This window comes from Cherax quadricarinatus, chromosome 16, assembly GCF_038502225.1.
Source record: "Cherax quadricarinatus isolate ZL_2023a chromosome 16, ASM3850222v1, whole genome shotgun sequence".
Taxonomy (NCBI): domain Eukaryota; kingdom Metazoa; phylum Arthropoda; class Malacostraca; order Decapoda; family Parastacidae; genus Cherax; species Cherax quadricarinatus.
The window spans coordinates 14823077-14845830 of record NC_091307.1 but is presented as its reverse complement, the minus strand read 5'-3'; the positions used below and the strand labels follow the sequence as shown (position 1 = coordinate 14845830).

General features: G+C 38.1%; 1 protein-coding gene across 39 annotated transcripts in view; it reads left to right on the top strand.

The window, feature by feature from the left end:
- Nucleotides 1-22754, top strand: part of LOC128688941 (titin-like) — a 297841-nt gene that overhangs the window by 163544 nt on the left and 111543 nt on the right. For 19 of the 39 annotated variants that reach the window (XM_070085579.1, XM_070085580.1, XM_070085586.1 and 16 more), the window contains 3 exons: nucleotides 11357-16303; nucleotides 21029-21106; nucleotides 22061-22147. The exons of 7 other annotated variants lie outside the window; for them this stretch is intronic. In XM_070085579.1, coding sequence (XP_069941680.1) covers nucleotides 11357-16303; nucleotides 21029-21106; nucleotides 22061-22147 — 5112 coding nt within the window. The remainder of the gene's footprint in view (nucleotides 1-11356; nucleotides 16304-21028; nucleotides 21107-22060; nucleotides 22148-22754) is intronic. 13 more of the 39 variants (XM_070085604.1, XM_070085603.1, XM_070085602.1 and 10 more) reach the window with 7 other exon arrangements.

Below are 22754 nucleotides of genomic sequence, written 5' to 3'. Positions count from 1 at the left end.
AAACAAATATGTGTTTCAGAAAAAAATATACTACAACATCTACAGCAGAAACTAAACCAAAACAAATACATAGTATTTCAGAAAAAACTAACTCATACACGTTTCATAAAAACTAAACCAGAACAAATATACATGTATGTTCTAGAAGAAACTGAATTAAAACAAATGCATGTCCCAGAAAAAAACTTAACCAAGACAAATACCTGTTCCAGGAGAAACCAAACCAAAATAAACATGTTTTGGAAGACATTAACCAAAACAAATACATTTGCCATAAGAAGTTAAACCACAACAAGTACATGTCCAAGAAAAATTACACCAAAATAGATATATGTACGTATGTCCCAGAAAAAACTAAACCCAAACAAATACACTTTCTAGAAGAAATTAAACTAAAACCACCTGCAAGAGAATGTAAATTAACACCAGTACAGGTTCCAGAATCAACTATACAGGCAGGCCTCGCTTATACAGCAGGCCATGTCTGAAGCTACTGCTGCAAATAAAAGCCTGATGGATGACATGTTTACACAATCATATATTAAGTGAGTAATAGAGCTAGGCCTTAAAAATCATATACAGTACACAAACTACTTACCTTAAAATATTTTCCTACTTAGCTTATAGTGAGTGGTAAATAGTATATTTATTGTAAGAAGCCTCAATAAATGAAGACTTGAGTGCAATTAAAGACTGCTGAATTAGCAAAACGCTGTAAAGCGAAGTGTTGTAAAGCGGGGCCAGCCTATATCAACACTAGCTCCAGCAGAACATGAACCAAAACTCACACAAATTCAAGAAGAAACTAAGCTAGCATTAGTTCTAACAGAATATTAACCAAATTCAATCATTGCATAAGAAAAATAAAACTGATACCATTTTCTTCAGAATTTACATCAAAACCAGTACAGACTTCAACAGATTTTAAATCAAAGCCAAGATACAATTTAGAAAACACTGCATTAACACCAGCTCCAGCAGAATTAAAACGAAAACTATTTCGAGAAAAATTGAACTAATATCAGCTTTAGAAAAATTTAAACCCAAATATATACAGGTTCTAAAAGACCCCAAAATAACATTAAATTCAGCAGAATTTAACCCTTTCAGGGTCCGTGCCACAGATCTATGGCTTTACGTTGAGGGTCCAAACCGTAGATCTACGCCATGAGCTCAGCTCATTCTGATAAGCTGTGAGCGGTAAATTTGGGCCTAGATATGAGAGAATACACCTATGTGGTATGTGTGCACCACCTAAAACAAATTTTGCAGCACACTGTGCATAATGAGAGAAAAAAAACTGAGACCATAATTTTCGATTAAACCAGCAACTTTGCAGTGTTTTTTTTTTGTATGTTTATTGTAGTTGTATTTGCAATTTCTTGGTCTCATTTGATAGAATGGAGATATATTACAGAAATAGAGATTATTTTGATTGGTTTTAATACTGGAAATGGCTTGAAACTGAGCTCAAAGTGGCGGAAATGTTAAATTTTTGCTGACGTTCAAGAGTAAACAAATGGCCTCACATGTCTAATACACGCCAGCTGGTGAGTCTAATATATGTTCACAAATGTACTGATACTACTTATGCATGGCAGCAAATCGTCTATTTTTTGGTTTGAATAAAAATTCATTATGCGAATTAAAAATCAAAATGGAATTCATTTGTAAAGCCTGAAAATGTAACTAATGAACAGAAGAAATGTTAGTTTAGTGCCAGGAATGCCTGCATTGTTTATTCTGGGCCCTATTTTGAAATTGGAATATTTTGAACTTTGCACTAAATTGGCCAAATTACCAATTTCCAATCACTTTATTTTGTAGGTGAAACAGATGAGTTGGCAATTTCTTGTGCTCAATCGATAGAAGTAATACTAGTGAAATAGCTAAGAATTTGGTCGACTGGAATAAGGTAATTGGCTTAAAATGGGAGTCAAAGTTGGCAAAATTGCCAATGTGTAAATGTCGCTGACAGATCAAAATTCACGAAAGCATAATTTCGTCAATTTTCCATCAAATTTCGTACTTTTTGTTTTATTACCTTCAGAAAAAGATTCTGTACCATTTCATAAGAAAAGACACCAAAGTTATTTTTTGAAAATTCTTGGATACTGGTGTGCACTTCGAAATTTAGCCTCTGGACCCTGAAAGGGTTAAACCAAGACTGGTATGAACTCTTAAATCCAGCAATAACTGAATTTAAACAAAAGCTCACACATGTTTCAAAATTTACTAAACCAACACCAGTTCATAGATCTTTACTGAAGCTCTCACATGTTCCAGAAGAAAGTAAACCAATACCAGCTTCAACTGATTTTAAATCAAAACCAGTAAATGTTCCAGGTGAAACTAAATTATCACCTACTCTAGTAGAAATAAAACATTGTCAATAAAGGATTGCATTATGCTGCATTTGTGTCTTTACTCATCATGTTGGTATTTTACTCCATTTTCCTTAAAAACAAACACCTATTCACATAAGACAGAACCTCGGTTTTCGTGATTAATTCGTCCCAGAAAGTCTGACGAAAACCAAATTGTGTGAAAACTGAAGCAATATTTCCGATAAGAAATAATGTAAATTCAATTAATTCGTTCCAGACACCTAAAAATATTAACAAAAAATACATTTTATGAAGGATGAGGTTAATCATAGAATTGATGAGGGAAAAAAGGTGAGTGGTGCGTTGAGGTATATGTGGAGACAAAAAACGTTATCTATGGAGGCAAAGAAGGGAATGTATGAAAGTATAGTACTACCAACACTCTTATATGGGTGTGAAGCTTGGGTTGTATATGCTGCAGCGAGGAGGCGGTTGGAGGCAGTGATGTCCTGAATAAGGGCAATGTGTGGTGTAAATATTATGCAGAAACTTCAGAGTGTGGAAATTAGGAAAAGGTGTGGAGTTAATAAAAGTATTAGTCAGAGGGCAGAAGAGGGGTTGTTGAGGTGGTTTGGTCATTTAGAGAGAATGGATCAAAGTAGAATGACATGGAGAGCATTTAAATCTGTAGGGGAAGGAAGGTGGAGTAGGGGTCGTCCTCAAAAAGGTTGGAAGGAAGGGGTAAAGGAGGTTTTGTGGGCGAGGAGCTTGGACTTCCAGCAGGTGTGCGTGAGCGCGTTCGATAGGAGCGAATGGAGACAAATGGTATTTGGGGCCTGACGATCTGTTGGAGTGTGACCAGGGTAATATTTAGTGAAGGGATTCAGGGAAACCGGTTATTTTTATATAGCCGGACTTGAGTCCTGGAAACGGGAAGTACAATGCCTGCACTCTAAAGGAAGGTTTCGGGATATTGACAATTTGGAGGGATATGTTGTGTATCTTTATACCTACATGCTTCTAAGCTGTTGTGTTCTGGGCACCTCTGGAGAAACAGTGATTATGTGTGAGTGAGGTGAAAGAGTTGAATAATGATGAAAGTATTTTCTTTTTGGGGATTTTCTTTCTTTTTGGGTCACCCTGCCTCGGTGGGAGATGGCCGACTTGTTAAAAAAAAAAAATTTTTATAGAGAATAACTATAGTTTTACATACAGAAAAAATGAGAAATAAATACAAGTGACTAATGAAATGGATAAATGAACATTTAACATCACTTTTACCTTAATTGAAGACTTGTTGGCGTATGGAAGATGGTGAGGAGGGGAGAGAGAGGAGAGGTTATTGTTTGGAAGGGAAATCCCCCTCCATAAGGACTTTGGGTATCAAGGCCCTATTGGGAATTACTTCCCTTCTTTGTCTTTTACTGGCACTAGGACCAGCTTGAGAGTCACTGGACCCCTGTTGCACAAAAAAATTGTTCAGAGAGGTCTGTTTCTGGCATCTCTAAGATTTGACTAAAATGGGACAAGGCATTGCCATTGAACATTGATACAGACTTTCTGTACATCCTGGTGGGATCGGCGGCCATGTGTATGCCACTTTCTTACTTTGCTATGAGTTCTTTCTTGAATTCTATCATGTTTCTCACCTTCTTTATCAGAGTGGAACTTTCTTTGGCCCCATGGCGGTTTATTTAGTAGTCACACTCAATGAACAAGCACAAAAACAATGGATTATTGCGAAATGTTTCAGATGAACACGCAGGGCAATGCTCACTCAGCAAGAAACAAAGCCAGACTGAGTCAGAACATGTGGGATGCTTTGTGTGGGCGTGGGCAGTGGACGCTTTTGGTACGGTGGACCATTGTCAACTCTACGAAAACCGAGCGGACGTACAAAAACTGGGACAAAATTTCGTTTAAAAAAGTTGTTGAAAACAGAATCCTGTGAAAACCAGGGCATACGAAAACTGAGGTTCCACTGTATTAAAGCTTTCTCAGACAGACTGTAAATCAGATTTAGCCTCAGCAGCAAAATAAGTTTCATAATCCACTTCAGATAGACTTACAGTAGCTTGGGCCAAAACAATTCATTTACCTCCATTGGAATCAAAGAGTGCACTTCAACCAGCTGCAGAAAAGCAAGCATATATGTTTGACAAAACAATGCCTACAGTAGAACCTTGGTTTTTGTTTGCCCTAGTTTTCAACAACTTTTTTCATCAAAATTTTGTCCCAGTTTTTGTTCATCATCTCAGTTTTCGTTGAGTTGGCAGGTGGCCCGGTGGCCTGATGGCTAAAGCTCTCGCTTCACACACGGAGGGCCCGGGTTTGATTCCCGGCGGGTGGAAACATATCAACGCGTTTCCTTACACCTGTTGTTCCATTCACCTAGCAGCAAATAGGTACCTGGGTGTTAGCTGACTGGTGTGAGTTGCATCCTGGGGGACAAGATTGAGAACCCCAATGGAAATAAATTAGACAGTCCTCAATGATGCACTGACTTTCTTGGGTTATCATGGGTGGCTAACCCTCTGGGGTTAAAACTCCGAACGAAATTTTATCTTAGACACCATGCTGAACGTATCCACCTGCGAACACACACAAAGCATTCCACGTGTTCTGAGTCAGTCTGGCTTTGCTTCTCATTACTAGAGGGTGCTAGTGATGGTGGTAGAGGGTGGTAGAGATAACTTTTCCTCCCTCTCCCCTCCTTGCCATCTTCCATACGCCAACAAGAGTCTTCAATATAGGTAAAAGTGATGTTAAATGTTCATTTATCTGTTTCCTTAGTCCTATATATTTATTTCTCATTTTTTCGGTATGTAAAACGGATTAATTGGATTTACAGTATTTCTTATGTGAAATATTGCTTCAGCTTTTGTTGAATTTGGATTTCGTCAGACTTTCTGGAATGAATTAATGACAAAAACCGAGGTGCCACTGTACATCTAATAGGTGAATACAGATAGATGAGAGTTACTGTATATTCTAAGATAAAAATACTGTCCAAGTGAGTCTAAATCAGATCTTACTGTATCAAATATTATTACCCTAATACATACTCTAGTAAATCCAAGAATTACACTAGCTTAACTTCATATTAAACTAGAATCTGTAGCACTAAAACCTATTTTAGAAGCTAAGAGAATGAAGCCATTCCCATTACAGCTACAGCCAACACATGTACCAGTTGATTTATATTCTAAAGCAAAACCTTTCAAAATTAGATCACAACAGAATCCCTCAGAATCCAAATCACCAGCTGAAGCTACACAAGCATCTCTAACGGAGATGAATACTACATATGCACTTGCACTTGCATATGCTTTAGCAATCTAACCAACACAAAATTCTCCTTTAGAATCTACACCATCATCTGTAATATTGTAAAGTAAAGAATTAAACTATGTCTGCCCGAAATGCCTAGCCATGCTAGGCGTTCTAGTGGTACACTCTGTAATCATTATTTAACTACATGTAAACCACACAACAACCAAATTCTGTAAATTCAACATTGTAATCTTTATAGAGAATAAACTTTGAATTGAATTGAATTGAACAGAAATAAAACGAACACTTTTTCCACCAGAATCTAAAACATTACATGCTCCAGTAGGATTTACACTTGTTTCCTTTAGTCAAAGCCACACAAATACACATCCCAGCAGGATTAAAGCCACCACTCACTGGAGCATAACCAAAACCAAAATATGCTACATCATAATCTAAACCAAAATCAGTTTTAACAGTGCCAAAATTAATACTTGTTCTTGCAGAAACAAAGCCAGCACATGCGCCAGTAAAATCAAAACCACTACCTGCACCAGTAGAAACTACACTACCCACACTTTTTCCAGCAGACTATAAACCTTCACCTGCTATGGAAGAACCAAAGCCAACACCTGCATCAACAAAAATAAAGCCAACACCTGTACCTTCGGACATAAAACCAACTCTTGCACCTTTAGAAACAAAACCACTTGAGCTGACAGAAACAAAACCAACATTTGTACCAGCAGAAACAAAACTAATACCTGACCTATTAGAAACAAGACCAACACCTGCTTCAGCAGAAATAGAACCAGCACCTGCACCAGTAAAAATAAAAGTAGCATGTGAACTGGCAGAAACAAAACCAACACCTGCACCAATAGAAATAACATCTGTGCTTGTGTCAGCAAAGACAGAGCTAACACATGAATCAGAAATAAGACCTTCATCTGCACCAACAAAAATAAAACCAACTCCTGTAACAGAAGAAATAAAACCAACCCCTGCAACAGAAGAAATAAAACCAACACCTACACCAGCAGAAACAAAAACAACACCTTCACTGACAGAAAAAATAACATCTGCACTTTTAGAACCAAAACCATTACCTGCATCTTTAGAATCAAAACCAACACAAGCACATTTTGAAATAAAACTGACGCCTACCCCTGAAGAAACAAAACCAACACCTTTACCAGCAGAAACAAAAACACCTGTAAAAGGAGAGAGAAAATCTACACCTGCACCAGGAGAAACAGAACCAACATCTGCACCAACAGAAACAAAAACACCTGTGCCAGCAGAAACAAAACCAACACCTGCACCAGCAGAAACAAAACCAATACCTGCACCAGCAGAAACAAAAACAATACCTGCACCAGCAGAAACAAAAACACCTGTACCAGCAGAAACAAAACCAACACCTGCACCAGAAACAAAACCATCTGTGCCAGTAGAAACAAAACCAACACATACACCAGGAGAAACAAAACCAACACCTTCACCAGGAGAAACAAAACCAACACCTTCACCAGGAGAAACAAAAACAACACCTGTATCAGCAGAAACAAAACCAACCCCTGCACCAGCAGAAACAAAACTAACATCTGAACCAACAGAAACAAAACCATCATATGTGCCAGCAGAAACAAAACCAACACATGCACCAAGAGAAACAAAACCAACACTTGTGCCAGGGGAAACAAAACCAACACCTGCACCACCAGAAGCAAAACCAGCACCAGTAGAAACAAAACTAACACCTACACCATCAGAAACAAAAGCACCTGTACCAGCAGAAACAGAACCAAGACATGCACCTGGAGAAACAAAACCAACACCAGCACCAACAGAAACAAAAACACTTGTGCCAACAGTAATAAAACAGACACCTGCACCAGGAAAACCAAAACCTGTACCAGCAGAAACAAAACCAACACCTGCACCAGCAGAAACAAAACCAACACCTGCACCAACAGAAACAAAACCAACACCTGCACCACCAGAAACAAAAACACCTGTGCCAGCAGAAACCAAACCAACATCTGCATCAAGAGAAAAAAAACTAACACCTCCAGCAGAAACGAAACTAACACCTGCACCAGGGGAAATAAAACCAAAACCTGTACCAGCAGAAACAAAACCTACACCTGCACCACCAAAAACAAAAGCAACTGTGCCAGCAGCAACAAAACCAACACCTTCACCAGGAGAAACAAAGCCAACACTTTATCCAGCAGAAACAAAAACAACACCTGTGCCAACAGAAACAACACCTGCACCAGTAGAAATAGAAACAACACCTGCACCAGCAGAAACAAAAACAACACCTTCACTAGCAGAAACAAAACCAACACCTTCACTAGCAGAAACAGAGCCAACACCTGTACCATTAGAAACAAAACCAACATCTACACAAACAAAAATAAAATGTGTGCTTATACCAACAGAGACAGAAACAACACCTGCACCAGCAGTTACAAAACCAACACTTGCACCAGCAGGTACAACACCAGCACCTGTACCAGCAAAAACAAAACCAACTTTTGCACCAGAAGAAACAAAACCAACACCTGCACTAGCAGAAACAAAGCTTACACCTGCACCAGCAGAAACAAAGCCAACATTTGCACCAGAAGAAACTAAACCAACACCTGCACCAGCAGAAACAAAACCAACATTTGCCCCAGAAGAAACTAAAGCAACACCTGCACCAGTAGAAGCAGAACCAGCTTTTGCACCAGAAGAAGCAAAACCAACACCTGTATCAGCAGAAACAAAACCAACACCTGCTCCAGCAGAAACAAAGCTAACACCTGCACCAGAAGAAACAAAACCAATATTTGCACCAGAAGAAACACAACCAACACCTGTACTAGCAGAAACAAAACCAACACCTGCACCAGCAGAAACAAAGCCAACACTTGCACAAGCAGAAACAAAGACAACACCTGCACCAGCAGAAACAAAGCCAACACCTACACTAGCAGAAACAAAGCCAACACCTGCACATACAGAGCCAGCAGCTGCATCACCAGCATTTGCAACACCTACACCAGAAGAAACAGAATTAATATTTGGACCAGAAGAAAGACAGCCAACACCTTCACTAGCAGAAATAAAACCGTCACCTGCACCTGCAGAAACAAAGCCAACACTTGCACCAGCAGAAACAAAGCCAACACCTGCACCAGCAGAAACAAAACCAACACCTGTACCAGCAGAAACAAAGCCAACACCTACTCCAGCAGAAACAAAGCCAACACCTGCACCAGCAGAAACAAAGCCAACACCTACATCAGCAAAAACAGAACCAACATTTGCACAAGAAGAAGTAGAACCAACATCTGCACTAATGGAAACAAAGCCAACACCTGCACCAGCAGAAACAAAGCCAACACCTGCACCAGCAGAAACAAAACCAACACCTGCACCAGCAGAAACAAAGCCAACACCTGCACCAGCAGAAACAAAGCCAACACCTGCACCAGCAGAAACAAAGCCAACACCTGCACCAGCAGAAACAAAGCCAACATTTGCACCAGAAGAAACAAAGCCAACACCTGCACCAGCAGAAACAGAACTAATATTTTCACCAGAAGAAACAAAACAACCTACACTAACAGAAACAGAGCCAACTCCTGCACCAAAAGAAACAATGCCAACACCTGCACCAGCAGAAACAGAGTCAACATTTGCACAAGAAGAAACAAAGCCAACACCTGCACTAGCAGCAACAAAGCCAATGATTGCACTCATAGAAACAAAGCCAATACCTGCACCAGTAGAAACAAAGCCAACACCTGCACCAGTAGAAACAAAGCCAACACCTGCACCAGCAGAAACAAGGCCAACACCTGCACCAGCAGAAACAAGGCTAACACCTGCACCAGCAGAAACAAAGCCAACACCTACATCAGCAAAAACAGAACCAACATTTGCACAAGAAGAAACAAAACCAAAATCTGCACTAACAGAAACAAAGCCAACACCTGCACCAGCAGAAACAAAACCAACACCTGCACCAAAAGAAACAAAACCAACACCTGCAATAGCAGAAACAAAAACAACACCTGCACCAGAAGAAACAATACAAACACCAATAAAAATAAAACCTGTACTTGTGCCAACAGAGAGAGAACCAACATCTGCACCATCAAAAATTAAACCAACACCTGCACCAGTAGAAACAAAACCAACATCTGCAGCAGAAGAAACAAAAGCAACTTTTGCACTAGAAGAAACAAAACTAACACCTGCAGCAGAAATAAAACCAACACGTACACAAACAGAAATAAAATCCATGCTTGTGGAATCAGAGACAGAGATCACACATGAACCTGCAGAAGAAAAAATAGTGTTTGCATCAAAAGAAATAAAACCAATGCCTGCACCAGTGCTTGAGCTGTTAAATACAAAACTAACACATGCACCAGCAGAAACAGAACCAATGTTTGAACCAGCAAAGCCAACACATGTGCCAACAGAAACACAACCAATGCTTGAAACAGCAAAGCCAACACCTGCACCAGCAGAAACACAACCAGTGCTTGAGCCAGCAAAGCCAACACCTGCACCAGCAGAAACACAACCAATGCTCAAACCAGCTGAGCCAACACCTGCATCAGCAGAAACACAACCAGTGCTTGAACCAGCAAAGCCAACACTTGCACCAGCGGAACCACAACCAGTGCTTGAACCAGCAAAGCCAACACCTGCACCAGCAGAAACACAGCTAATACTTGAACCAGCAAAGCCAACACATTTGCCAACAGAAACAGGGTTAACGCCTGCACCAACAGAAATAAAACTAATACCTGCATCTACAAAGACACCTTTCACAACTAAAGCTAAACCAAAACTGGCATCTGTTGAACCTAAATCAAAATCTGAGTTTAAACATATAACTGCTCCAACAGAGACAAAACTGACACCTGCACCAGATCAAGCCAAACCAACACCTGCTCCAACAGAACCTAAAACAGCAGCACCAAGTATGCCAGAAGAAACTACACAAACACGAGAAGCACTTAAACCAGTTGGAACTAAGCCAGCACCTGCCCCAACAGAACCTAAACCAACACCTGTTCCAGCACAACCCAAACCAACACCCACTCCAGCATCAGCTGTAACAGAATTTAAACCAGTACCTGTTCCAGCAGAAATTAAACCAACACTTGCTCCAAAAGAACCTGCTCCAACAGAACCTAAACCAACACCTACAACAGAAAGACCAAAACCAACACCTGCTCCAGCTGAACCTGTATCAACACCTGCTTTAGCAGAACCAAAACCTACACCTGCTTCAGCAAAACCAAAACCAACACCTGCTCCAACAGAAACTAAACTGACACCTATTTCAGATAAATCACAACCAACACCTGCTCCAGCAGAAATTAAACCACCTATTCCAGAAGAATCAAAACCAACACCTGCTCCAGCAGAACTCAAACCAACACATGCTCCAAAGCTCAAACCAACATCTGCCCTAACAGAATCTAAACCAACAACTGCTCTAGAAGAATTTAAACCAATTTCTGCTCCAGAAGAACCACAACAAACACCTATTCCAGAAGACCAAAAACCAACACCTGTTCCAGAAGAACAAAAACCAACACCTGTTTCAGAACAAAAAACTACACCTGTACCAAAAGAGCCAAAACCAACACCTGTTCCAGAACAAAAACTTACACCTGCTCCAAAAGAAATAAAACCAACACCAACTCCAAAAGAAATAAAACCAACACTTGTTCCAGAAGAACAAAAACCAACACCTGCTCCAGAAGAACAAAAACCAACACCTGCTCCAAAGGCAATAAAACCAACACCTGCTCCAGAAGAACAAAAACCAACAACTGCTCCAGAAGAGCCAAAACCAATATCTGTTCCCCAGGAACACAAACTAACACCTGTTCCAGAAGAGCCAAAACCAACACATGTTCCAAAAGAACAAAAATCAACATCTGTTCTAGAAGAACAGAAACCAACACCTGTTCCAGAACAAAAACTTACACCTGCTCCAATAGAAATAAAACCAACACCTCCAAAAGAAATAAAATCAACACCTGTTCCAGAAGAACAAAAACCAGCACCTGCTCCAAAGGAAACAAAACCAACACCTGTTCCAGAAGAACAAAAACCAACACCTACTAAAGAAGAACAAAAACCAACACCTGCTCCAGAAGAGCCAAAACCAACATCTGTTCCACAGGAACACAAACTAACAGCTGTTCCAGAAGAGCCAAAACCAACACATGTTCCAAAAGAACAAAAACCAACACCTATTCTAGAAGAACAGAAACCAACACCTGTTCCAGAACAAAAACTTACACCTGCTCCAATAGAAATAAAACCAACACCTGCTCCAAAAGAAATAAAATCAACACCTGTTCCAGAAGAACAAAAACCAACACCTGCTCCAGAAGAACAAAAACCAACACCTGCTTCAAAGGAAATAAAGTTAACACCTGTTCCAGAAGAACAAAAACCAACACCTACTAAAGAACAAAAACCAACACCTGCTCCAGAAGAGCCAAAACCAACATCTGTTCAACAGGAACACAAACTAACAGCTGTTCCAGAAGAGCCAAAACCAACACATGTTCCAAAAGAACAAAAACCAACACCTATTCTAGAAGAACAGAAACCAACACCTGTTCCAGAACAAAAACTTACACCTGCTCCAATAGAAATAAAACCAACACCTGCTCCAAAAGAAATAAAATCAACACCTGTTCCAGAAGAAAAACCAACACCTGCTCCAGAAGAACAAAAACCAACACCCGCTTCAAAGGAAATAAAGTTAACACCTGTTCCAGAAGAACAAAAACCAACACCTACTAAAGAAGAACAAAAACCAACACCTGCTCCAGAAGAGCCAAAACCAACATCTGTTCAACAGGAACACAAACTAACAACTGTTCCAGAAGAACCAAAACCAACACTTGTTCCAAAAGAACAAAAACCAACACCTGATCTTAAACAAAAACCAACACTTGTTCTAGAAGAACAGAAACCAACACCTGTTCTAGAAGAACAGAAGCCAACACCTGTTCTAGAAGAACAGAAACCAACACCTGTTCTAGAAGAACAGAAACCAACACCTGTTCCAGAACAAAAGCCAGCACCTTCAAAAGAACGAAAATCAAAACCTGCTTCGAAGAAAATGAAACGAACACTTGTTCCAGAACAAAAAACAACACCTATTCACGAAGAAAAACCAACACCTGCAGAAGGGCCAAAACCAACACCTCCAGAAGAGCTAAAACCAACACCTGTTTCACAAGAACACAAACCAACACCTGTTTCACAAGAACACAAACCAACACCTGTTCAAGAAGAACCAAAGCCAACACCTGTTCCAAAAGAAATAAAGCCAACATCTGTTCCAGAAAAACAAAAACCAACACCTGTTCAAGAACAAAAGCCAAAACCTGTTCCAGAACAGTTACAACCCACACCTGTTCAAGAAGAACAAAAAACAACACTTACTCCAGAAGAGCCAAAACGAACACCAGCTCCAAAAGAAATAAAACCAACACCTGTTTTAGAAGAACAAAGACCAACACCTGCTTCAAAAGAAATAAAACCAACACCTGCTCCAAAAGAAATAAAACCAACACCTGTTCTAGAAGAACAAAAATTAACACCTGTTCCAGAACTAAAACCAACACTTCATCCAGAACATAAGCCAACACCTGTTCCAGCAAAACAAACTGCACCTGTTATGGAAGACCTAAAACCAACTCCTATTCTAGAAGAAAAACAAACACCTATTCAAGAAGAACCAAAACCTGTTCCAAAAGAAATAAAACCAGCACCTATTCCAGAAGAGCCAAAATCAACACCTGTTCCAAAACAAAAACCAACACCTGTTCTAAAAGAAATACAACCAACACCTATTCCAGAAGAACAAAAGCCAACTGCCCCAGAACAAAAACCAACACCTGTTCCAAAAGAAATAAAACCAATGCCTGTTCCAGAAGAGCTAAAACCAGCACCAGTTCCAGAGGAACCAAAACCAACAATAGTTCCAGAAGAACTAAAACCAATATCTGTTCAAGAACAAAAACCAACACCAGTTCAAGAAGAACAAAAACCAACACCTGTTCCAGAAGAAGTAAAACCAACACCTGTTCCAAAAGAAATAAAACTAATGCCTATTCTAGAGGAGCCAAAACCAACACCTGCACCAAAAGTACAAAAACCAACACCTGTTCCAGAAAAACAAAAACCAACACCTGTTCCAGAAGAACAAATACCAACACCTGTTCCAGAAGAAGTAAAACCAACACCTGTTCCAAAAGAAATAAAACTGACACCTATTTCAGAAAAGCCAAAACCAACACCTGTACCAAAAGAAAAACCAACATCTGTTCCAGAAGAACAAAAACCAACACCTGTTCCAGAAGAAATAAAACCACTTATACCAGAAGAGCCAAAACCAACACTTGTACCAAAAGAACAAAAACCAACACCTGTTCCAGAAAAAGTGAAACCAACACTTGTTTCAAAAGATATAAAACCAAAACCTATTTCTAAAAAACCTAAACCAACACCTATTCCAGAAGAGCTAAAACCAACACCTGTTCCAAAAGAAATAAAACCAACACTTGTTCCAGAAGAGCCAAAACCAACACCTGTTCCAGAAGAAATAAAACCAACACCTGTTTCAGAGGAAATAAAACCAACACCTGTTCCAGAAGAAATAAAACCAACACCTGTTCCAGAAGAAATAAAACCAACACCTGTTCCAGAAGAAATAAAACCAACACCTGTTCTAGAAGAAATAAAACCAACACCTGTTCTAGAAGAAATAAAACCAACACCTGTTCCAGAGGAAATAAAACCAACACCTGTTCCAGAAAAAATAAAACCAACACCTGTTCCAGAAGAAATAAAACCAACACCTGTTCCAGAAGAAATAAAACCAACACCTGTTCCAGAAGAAATAAAATCAACACCTGTTCCAGAAGAACAAAAACCAACACCTGTTCCAGAACAAAAACCAACACCTGTTCCAGAAGAACAAAAACCAACACCAATTCCAGAAGAAACAAAACCAACACCTGTTCCAGAAGAAATAAAACCAACACCTATTGCAGAAGAAATTAAACCAACACCTATTCCCGAAGAAATAAAACCAACACCTGTTCTAGAAGAAATAAAACCAACACCTGTTCCAGAAGAAATAAAACCAACACCAAAATTAGATGAAATAAAACCTGTAACAAAACCGTCAGAACCTAAACCAACACGAAAGATCAAAACCAAACCAAAAAGTAAGCCTGCACTGGCTCTACAGGAATCCAAAGAACAGATGTTACAAGTCAAACAAACAGAACAATCAGACATTGTACTTGAAAAGGTGGAACATATTAAACAACCTTCGCAAAAACTAGTTGATACACAGACAACACAGCAACAGAAGACTCAAGAAGATTATGCAGAGTTTATTCAGACTCGTCATGGTACTGAATATACTCAACCTACAACCATTGCAGAATGTGTTGCTGTTGTGTCAGAACCTGCACCTAAACCAGACATCCAGATGCAGGCAACACAGCAGGTGACACAGGTGACACAAGTTATCCAGGAACAGCCCACTCCTCAAGTTATCCAACAAATTACACCTAAGGTTATTCAGGAAACCACAGAGCAGATTACACTACCATTACAACAAGAAGAAATTATCACAAAAATTGTTACCACTGAAACAGTTACTAAGCAACCTAAAGAGAAAGTGGTAAAAAAGAAAACTGTAAAGAAACTAAAGCCTCAGATCACTGTACAACATACAGAGGAAACCACAGTTTTGCAGCAGCCTCAAGTAAGCCAACAAGAGTTTGTTATCTCTGAGCAATCTAAAGTTATAGAACATGTCACTGTACAAGAACCACAAGTTATACATGAAGAGAAAGTAATTATACAAGAGCCTCAGATTACACAGGAAGTTACTGAGGTGAAGAGCCACGTTGTGCAGGAAATAGCCAAGATTTCTGAAATACCTGCAGTCATGGAGAAAACAACAATAATTCAACAGCCCACTCTTGTACAGCAAGAAATAATAGCTGAAGAGAAACCAGAAGTATTAAAAGAAGTTGTAACAACAGTGCACACAGAAAAGGCTGAAGAAATTTGTGAGCCACAGGTTTTGGAAATGACAACAGTTATTAAAAAGCCAGTAGTTATACATAAAGAGACAGTGATTACACAGCAACCAGAATCTGCTGAAGATGTTACCATTAAGTTGGTAACAGACACAGCTAAGGTTGTACAAGAGCCTGAAGTAATGCAGGAAACTACGCTTATTCAACAACCAACTGTGGTTATGGCTGTGGAGGAAGTTATTAGGCAGGAACCTGTAGAACAGGAACCTAAGGAAACTATAAGTGAAACAACAACACAGGTAATTACTGTTAAACAGAAAACACAAAAGCAGGCTGTTCAACAACAGGAGGTACAAATGACACAAACTGTTGAGAGAGAAGCTGCAATTATGCAGCAACAGCAAGTTACTAAGCAACTGGAACAAACACAAGTGACTCAGCAAATCCAACAAACACAGCAGGCTGTGCAGGAGGTACAACAATCACAACAAGTCACTGTAGAGAAACAAAAACGTGTACAGCAGATGACACAACAGGCGGCCGTCACACAGCAACAACAAACCACTGTACAGCAGAAATTGGTGACTACTTCTCGTAAGTGAACAGGGTAACATATACTTTTAGAATGTCAAGTTGTAAACATGCCCTCACAGCTCAAACACTGCACGTAGCCTGAAGACTTGCATATTGTACTCTTACAACAGCCACGTCAGTACTATTAACACAGATGTTGGCATTTTGTTATTTTCATGCCATATTGTATGGTGCTTTTCTATGTTTATCTCTATATTTTTGTAATTCTTATTCTTTTTATATTCCTCTTCATTACTCTTCTTTTTAATTGTTACCTTATGCTTACAGTATTTTTTTTAGCAGTAATTTCCTTTTTAAAAGATTTTTTAATTCAATATATTTTTATACCTTTAACTTTGTTATTTGTTGTCATGCTAAACTTTAGAACAGTAGATGTTGCATTGTTTCATTTGCTATATGATTGATATATGTTGTGCATGTCCTTCTGCCAAAATTGCTTAGATTATCATGCTTCTTGAATAATTTTAGTTACCATTTGTTTCTTAATGTGTGCATTTTGCTTTTTTTTTTAGGTTATTCATACAGTTTTAGCTTTGTTAAACTGTTTTGTGATTCCTTTAGTAAATATTTAGTTTTTTCCTTTATTATATTCAACATTAAACAGGATCATTGAAATTCAATACATGAACATAATTTAAAATCTATTCTAGATTCACACATGTAAACTGTTACTTGCCCATAAATAATATTTTGAAGTTTGAGTTTTACTAAATAATTTAATTTGATTTTGGTATGAAACCTCTTATTTTCTTTAAATATTAATATCTCCCTACTTCGTGCATAAATAAATGACAAAATGATAATTCATGCAACAAAATAATTTTAGGTACTGTACCTGGTTCTGTATTTTGAAAAATAATCTGTATGATACATTATTATTGGAAAACTATTTTTTCAGTACAATATGAACCAACTTTTAGAAAAGACATTTGTTTTTACAAAATACTTCATCGTCCTCTCAGTTAATTTTGTGTGCTAAATATAGTATATTTATAATTTAAAAATAATAGAACAATTATTATAACCCTTCATTTTCTTTTTTAAAAAGCTCTCGTAAAACATTAAAATGGCAGTGCTCTTATTATTAAATTGGACATGCTGTAGTATTTATAAAATGCAGTATATTTTTTATTTATTTTTTTTATTATCACACCGGCCGATTCCCACCAAGGCAGGGTGGCCCGAAAAAGAAAAACTTTCACCATCATTCACTCCATCACTGTCTTGCCAGAAGGGTGCTTTACACTACAGTTTTTAAACTGCAACATTAACACCCCTCCTTCAGAGTGCAGGCACTGTACTTCCCATCTCCAGGACTCAAGTCCGGCCTGCCGGTTTCCCTGAATCCCTTCATAAATGTTACTTTGCTCACACTCCAACAGCACGTCAAGTATTAAAAACCATTTGTCTCCATTCACTCCTATCAAACACGCTCACGCATGCCTGCTGGAAGTCCAAGCCCCTCGCACACAAAACCTCCTTTACCCCCTCCCTCCAACCCTTCCTAGGCCGACCCCTACCCCGCCTTCCTTCCACTACAGACTGATACACTCTTGAAGTCATTCTGTTTCGCTCCATTCTCTCTACATGTCCGAACCACCTCAACAACCCTTCCTCAGCCCTCTGGACAACAGTTTTGGTAATCCCGCACCTCCTCCTAACTTCCAAACTACGAATTCTCTGCATTATATTCACACCACACATTGCCCTCAGACATGACATCTCCACTGCCTCCAGCCTTCTCCTCGCTGCAACATTCATCACCCACGCTTCACACCCATATAAGAGCGTTGGTAAAACTATACTCTCATACATTCCCCTCTTTGCCTCCAAGGACAAAGTTCTTTGTCTCCACAGACTCCTAAGTGCACCACTCACTCTTTTTCCCTCATCAATTCTATGATTCACCTCATCTTTCATAGACCCATCTGCTGACACGTCCACTCCCAAATATCTGAATACGTTCACCTCCTCCATACTCTCTCCCTCCAATCTGATATTCAATCTTTCATCACCTAATCTTTTTGTTATCCTCATAACCTTACTCTTTCCTGTATTCACCTTTAATTTTCTTCTTTTGCACACCCTACCAAATTCATCCACCAATCTCTGCAACTTCTCTTCAGAATCTCCCAAGAGCACAGTGTCATCAGCAAAGAGCAGCTGTGACAACTCCCACTTTGTGTGTGATTCTTTATCTTTTAACTCCACGCCTCTTGCCAAGACCCTCGCATTTACTTCTCTTACAACCCCATCTATAAATATATTAAACAACCACGGTGACATCACACATCCTTGTCTAAGGCCTACTTTTACTGGGAAAAAATTTCCCTCTTTCCTACATACTCTAACTTGAGCCTCACTATCTTCGTAAAAACTCTTCACTGCTTTCAGTAACCTACCTCCTACACCATACACTTGCAACATCTGCCACATTGCCCCCCTATCCACCCTGTCATACGCCTTTTCCAAATCCATAAATGCCACAAAGACCTCTTTAGCCTTATCTAAATACTGTTCACTTATATGTTTCACTGTAAACACCTGGTCCACACACCCCCTACCTTTCCTAAAGCCTCCTTGTTCATCTGCTATCCTATTCTCCGTCTTACTCTTAATTCTTTCAATTATAACTCTACCATACACTTTACCAGGTACACTCAACAGACTTATCCCCCTATAATTTTTGCACTCTCTTTTATCCCCTTTGCCTTTATACAAAGGAACTATGCATGCTCTCTGCCAATCCCTAGGTACCTTACCTTCTTCCATACATTTATTAAATAATTGCACCAACCACTCCAAAACTATATCCCCACCTGCTTTTAACATTTCTATCTTTATCCCATCAATCCCGGCTGCCTTACCCCCTTTCATTTTACCTACTGCCTCACGAACTTCCCCCACACTCACAACTGGCTCTTCCTCACTCCTACAAGATGTTATTCCTCCTTGCCCTATACACGAAATCACAGCTTCCCTATCTTCATCAACATTTAACAATTCCTCAAAATATTCCTTCCATCTTCCCAATACCTCTAACTCTCCATTTAATAACTCTCCTCTCCTATTTTTAACTGACAAATCCATTTGTTCTCTAGGCTTTCTTAACTTGTTAATCTCACTCCAAAACTTTTTCTTATTTTCAACAAAATTTGTTGATAACATCTCACCCACTCTCTCATTTGCTCTCTTTTTACATTGCTTCACCACTCTCTTAACTTCTCTCTTTTTCTCCATATACTCTTCCCTCCTTGCATCACTTCTACTTTGTAAAAACTTCTCATATGCTAACTTTTTCTCCCTTACTACTCTCTTTACATCATCATTCCACCAATCGCTCCTCTTCCCTCCTGCACCCACTTTCCTGTAACCACAAACTTCTGCTGAACACTCTAACACTACATTTTTAAACCTACCCCATACCTCTTCGACCCCATTGCCTATGCTCTCATTAGCCCATCTATCCTCCAATAGCTGTTTATATCTTACCCTAACTGCCTCCTCTTTTAGTTTATAAACCTTCACCTCTCTCTTCCCTGATGCTTCTATTCTCCTTGTATCCCATCTACCTTTTACTCTCAGTGTAGCTACAACTAGAAAGTGATCTGATATATCTGTGGCCCCTCTATAAACATGTACATCCTGAAGTCTACTCAACAGTCTTTTATCTACCAATACATAATCCAACAAACTACTGTCATTTCGCCCTACATCATATCGTGTATACTTATTTATCCTCTTTTTCTTAAAATATGTATTACCTATAACTAAACCCCTTTCTATACAAAGTTCAATCAAAGGGCTCCCATTATCATTTACACCTGGCACCCCAAACTTACCTACCACACCCTCTCTAAAAGTTTCTCCTACTTTAGCATTCAAGTCCCCTACCACAATTACTCTCTCACTTGGTTCAAAGGCTCCTATACATTCACTTAACATCTCCCAAAATCTCTCTCTCTCCTCTGCATTCCTCTCTTCTCCAGGTGCATACACGCTTATTATGACCCACTTCTCGCATCCAACCTTTACTTTAATCCACATAAAAAAATGCAGTATAGTACTTAAAATTCCCTTTATTACCAAAATGAATACCTATATCTTAAATGACATTGTACAGTAACTATACTAGAACCTTAGTACGTATAAAAAATATACTGTGCAATATTTTGTATAAAATATACATAATTTGCTCTTAATATATTTTGGTTTTGACTTGTACACAAGTACCATGAATATAAACCTAAAAAACATCTAATTTTCAAACAATTAAAATATAGTGCGTATCTTTTAACTGCCTTGGCAGGAGATGGCCATTGAATTAAAAAAAGTTAAAAAGAGATATATTTTTAATAATAATTCGGATTTTGGGTATTATAATCTTACCCTTTTAATTTTATTGTTTTATGCCCATTCCCATTAATTTAAAACTAATAATCATCACAGTATATGATGTATTATAATGGCATATTCAGTAACTTGTCATAATAATTAAATAGTGTACTGGAATATAATAATGTGGTGGTATTTACTTCGAAATACAATACACATATTATTTTCTGCAAGAGTTATTTGCAGAATTTATCACCCAACATAAATTTCAGAATCATCTAATAAACTTTTAAATACATCTCGCATTTCACTTAATAAATTTCTCAGGCGACATAAACCTTCACATCTCTCACTAATGATGAGACATTTACATATCATTACTATTTTCAGAAGCCCCACTCACATTGCTCATGGAAACGTCACGAGAAGAAACTGTTCCAGAATACAAGACAGACACACTACAGCTAGGTCGGTCCTTCAGTCAAAATGACAAAGATTCTGAAATATATTCTCTACAAATTGAAATATAATTGTGTATGATGACAGTTTATCAGTATCATAAAATTATAACTCCTTAACAATCTTTTGATGATTAAAAATAGTACATTTATAAGCTAAATAAATACATACAAAATTAATGGGCATGGGGAGATATATATATATTTATTTATTTACGGGGAATTGCTAAATCCATAAGGGTTACACAGTAAACCCTTGATCTGAAGGATTAATGGGGCAAGCATATAACAGATAATGGCAATTGTGGTGAACAGAGATGAGACTGTTTTGCTCTTATCATACTAATAATGAACAATTTTGCAAACAACAAAATTTGTTGGTTCCCAAATTTCAAAAGTCTATTAAACTGAAATCCATTAAATCAAAGGTTTACTGTAAGTGCTGTACTGACCCTGTGTCATTCAACCTTTGAATGATTATTATTATTATAATAAAAAAGAAGCACTAAACCACAAGGGCTCCTTTGAATGATGCCAGATACATGTGACTGATATGTAGATTAAATCATAAATGTTTATAAGAGTGGTCGTCATCATGTATTAATAACAAAAATGAGCCCTGCAAGCATCAGGATTTATCTGTACAGTATTTATTTGTTTTAAATTTATGAAGATTTCAGAATCTGTCATTGTGATCTAAGGAGTTTATTTTTTACCACAGAAGTAAAGTAACAATTAATTTAATGCAAGTATAAGAATAGTGACACACAAAAATGTCAGTAAACTCACATTTCTTTAAAAACATTTGAAATTAAAGTACAGTAATATTTATAGCACAGTATTACAGTTTTCTATAAAAACAATATTCTTAAGTAAACTGAAGTTTCTTTCTAACAGCACAAGATAATGCATTTATATATTTATTTTACTGGTATTACTTAAGTAAATGGTTACACACCCACAGCACCCACGCCAACACCTTCACAGGCTGAGGAATGCAAGGAAGTGGCTGAACCCACACTAAAAGCTGAAGCTACACAGGTTCACACAGGTAACTCAGAACATTTGATACATACCCCAAGCACTATCAACAATGGCATAAAACTCTGCACTGTTATGAATATAGTTCTTGCTTACATGAATATCTGGCAGTACAAAGCTAGAATGGTTTAAAAATACAGCAGTTCTGTAAGTATTCAAGCTTTAGGCATTATACAAGTTAGATGCACTGTATGACTGGTAAAGAGTAAGTAAAAATTGGATATATGTAAAATTAATTTTTTTTTTTTGTAAATTCTAGCACTCCCTATATAAAATAGTACATTAAAGTTTTTAGTCATCAGCCTACTTCTTAAATTTGATGTGGTAGCCTGAGGTTAACAATTTCATTCAAGAAAAGTTGAAAAATTTCCAAGTTTTTCTTATTAGAAGTTACAGAGTGGAGTCAACCAGTAAATACAGCACATAATCTTTGCAAGTTTCTTCCATATACAGTTAGTTAAATAATGACATGTAGCACAATACATAATGTTCTCTTTTATGCACCCATGAGAGAAAATGCATATTACCCTACATGTATGTATGTATGTATGTATGTGTATATATATATATATATATATATATATATATATATATATATATATATATATATATATATA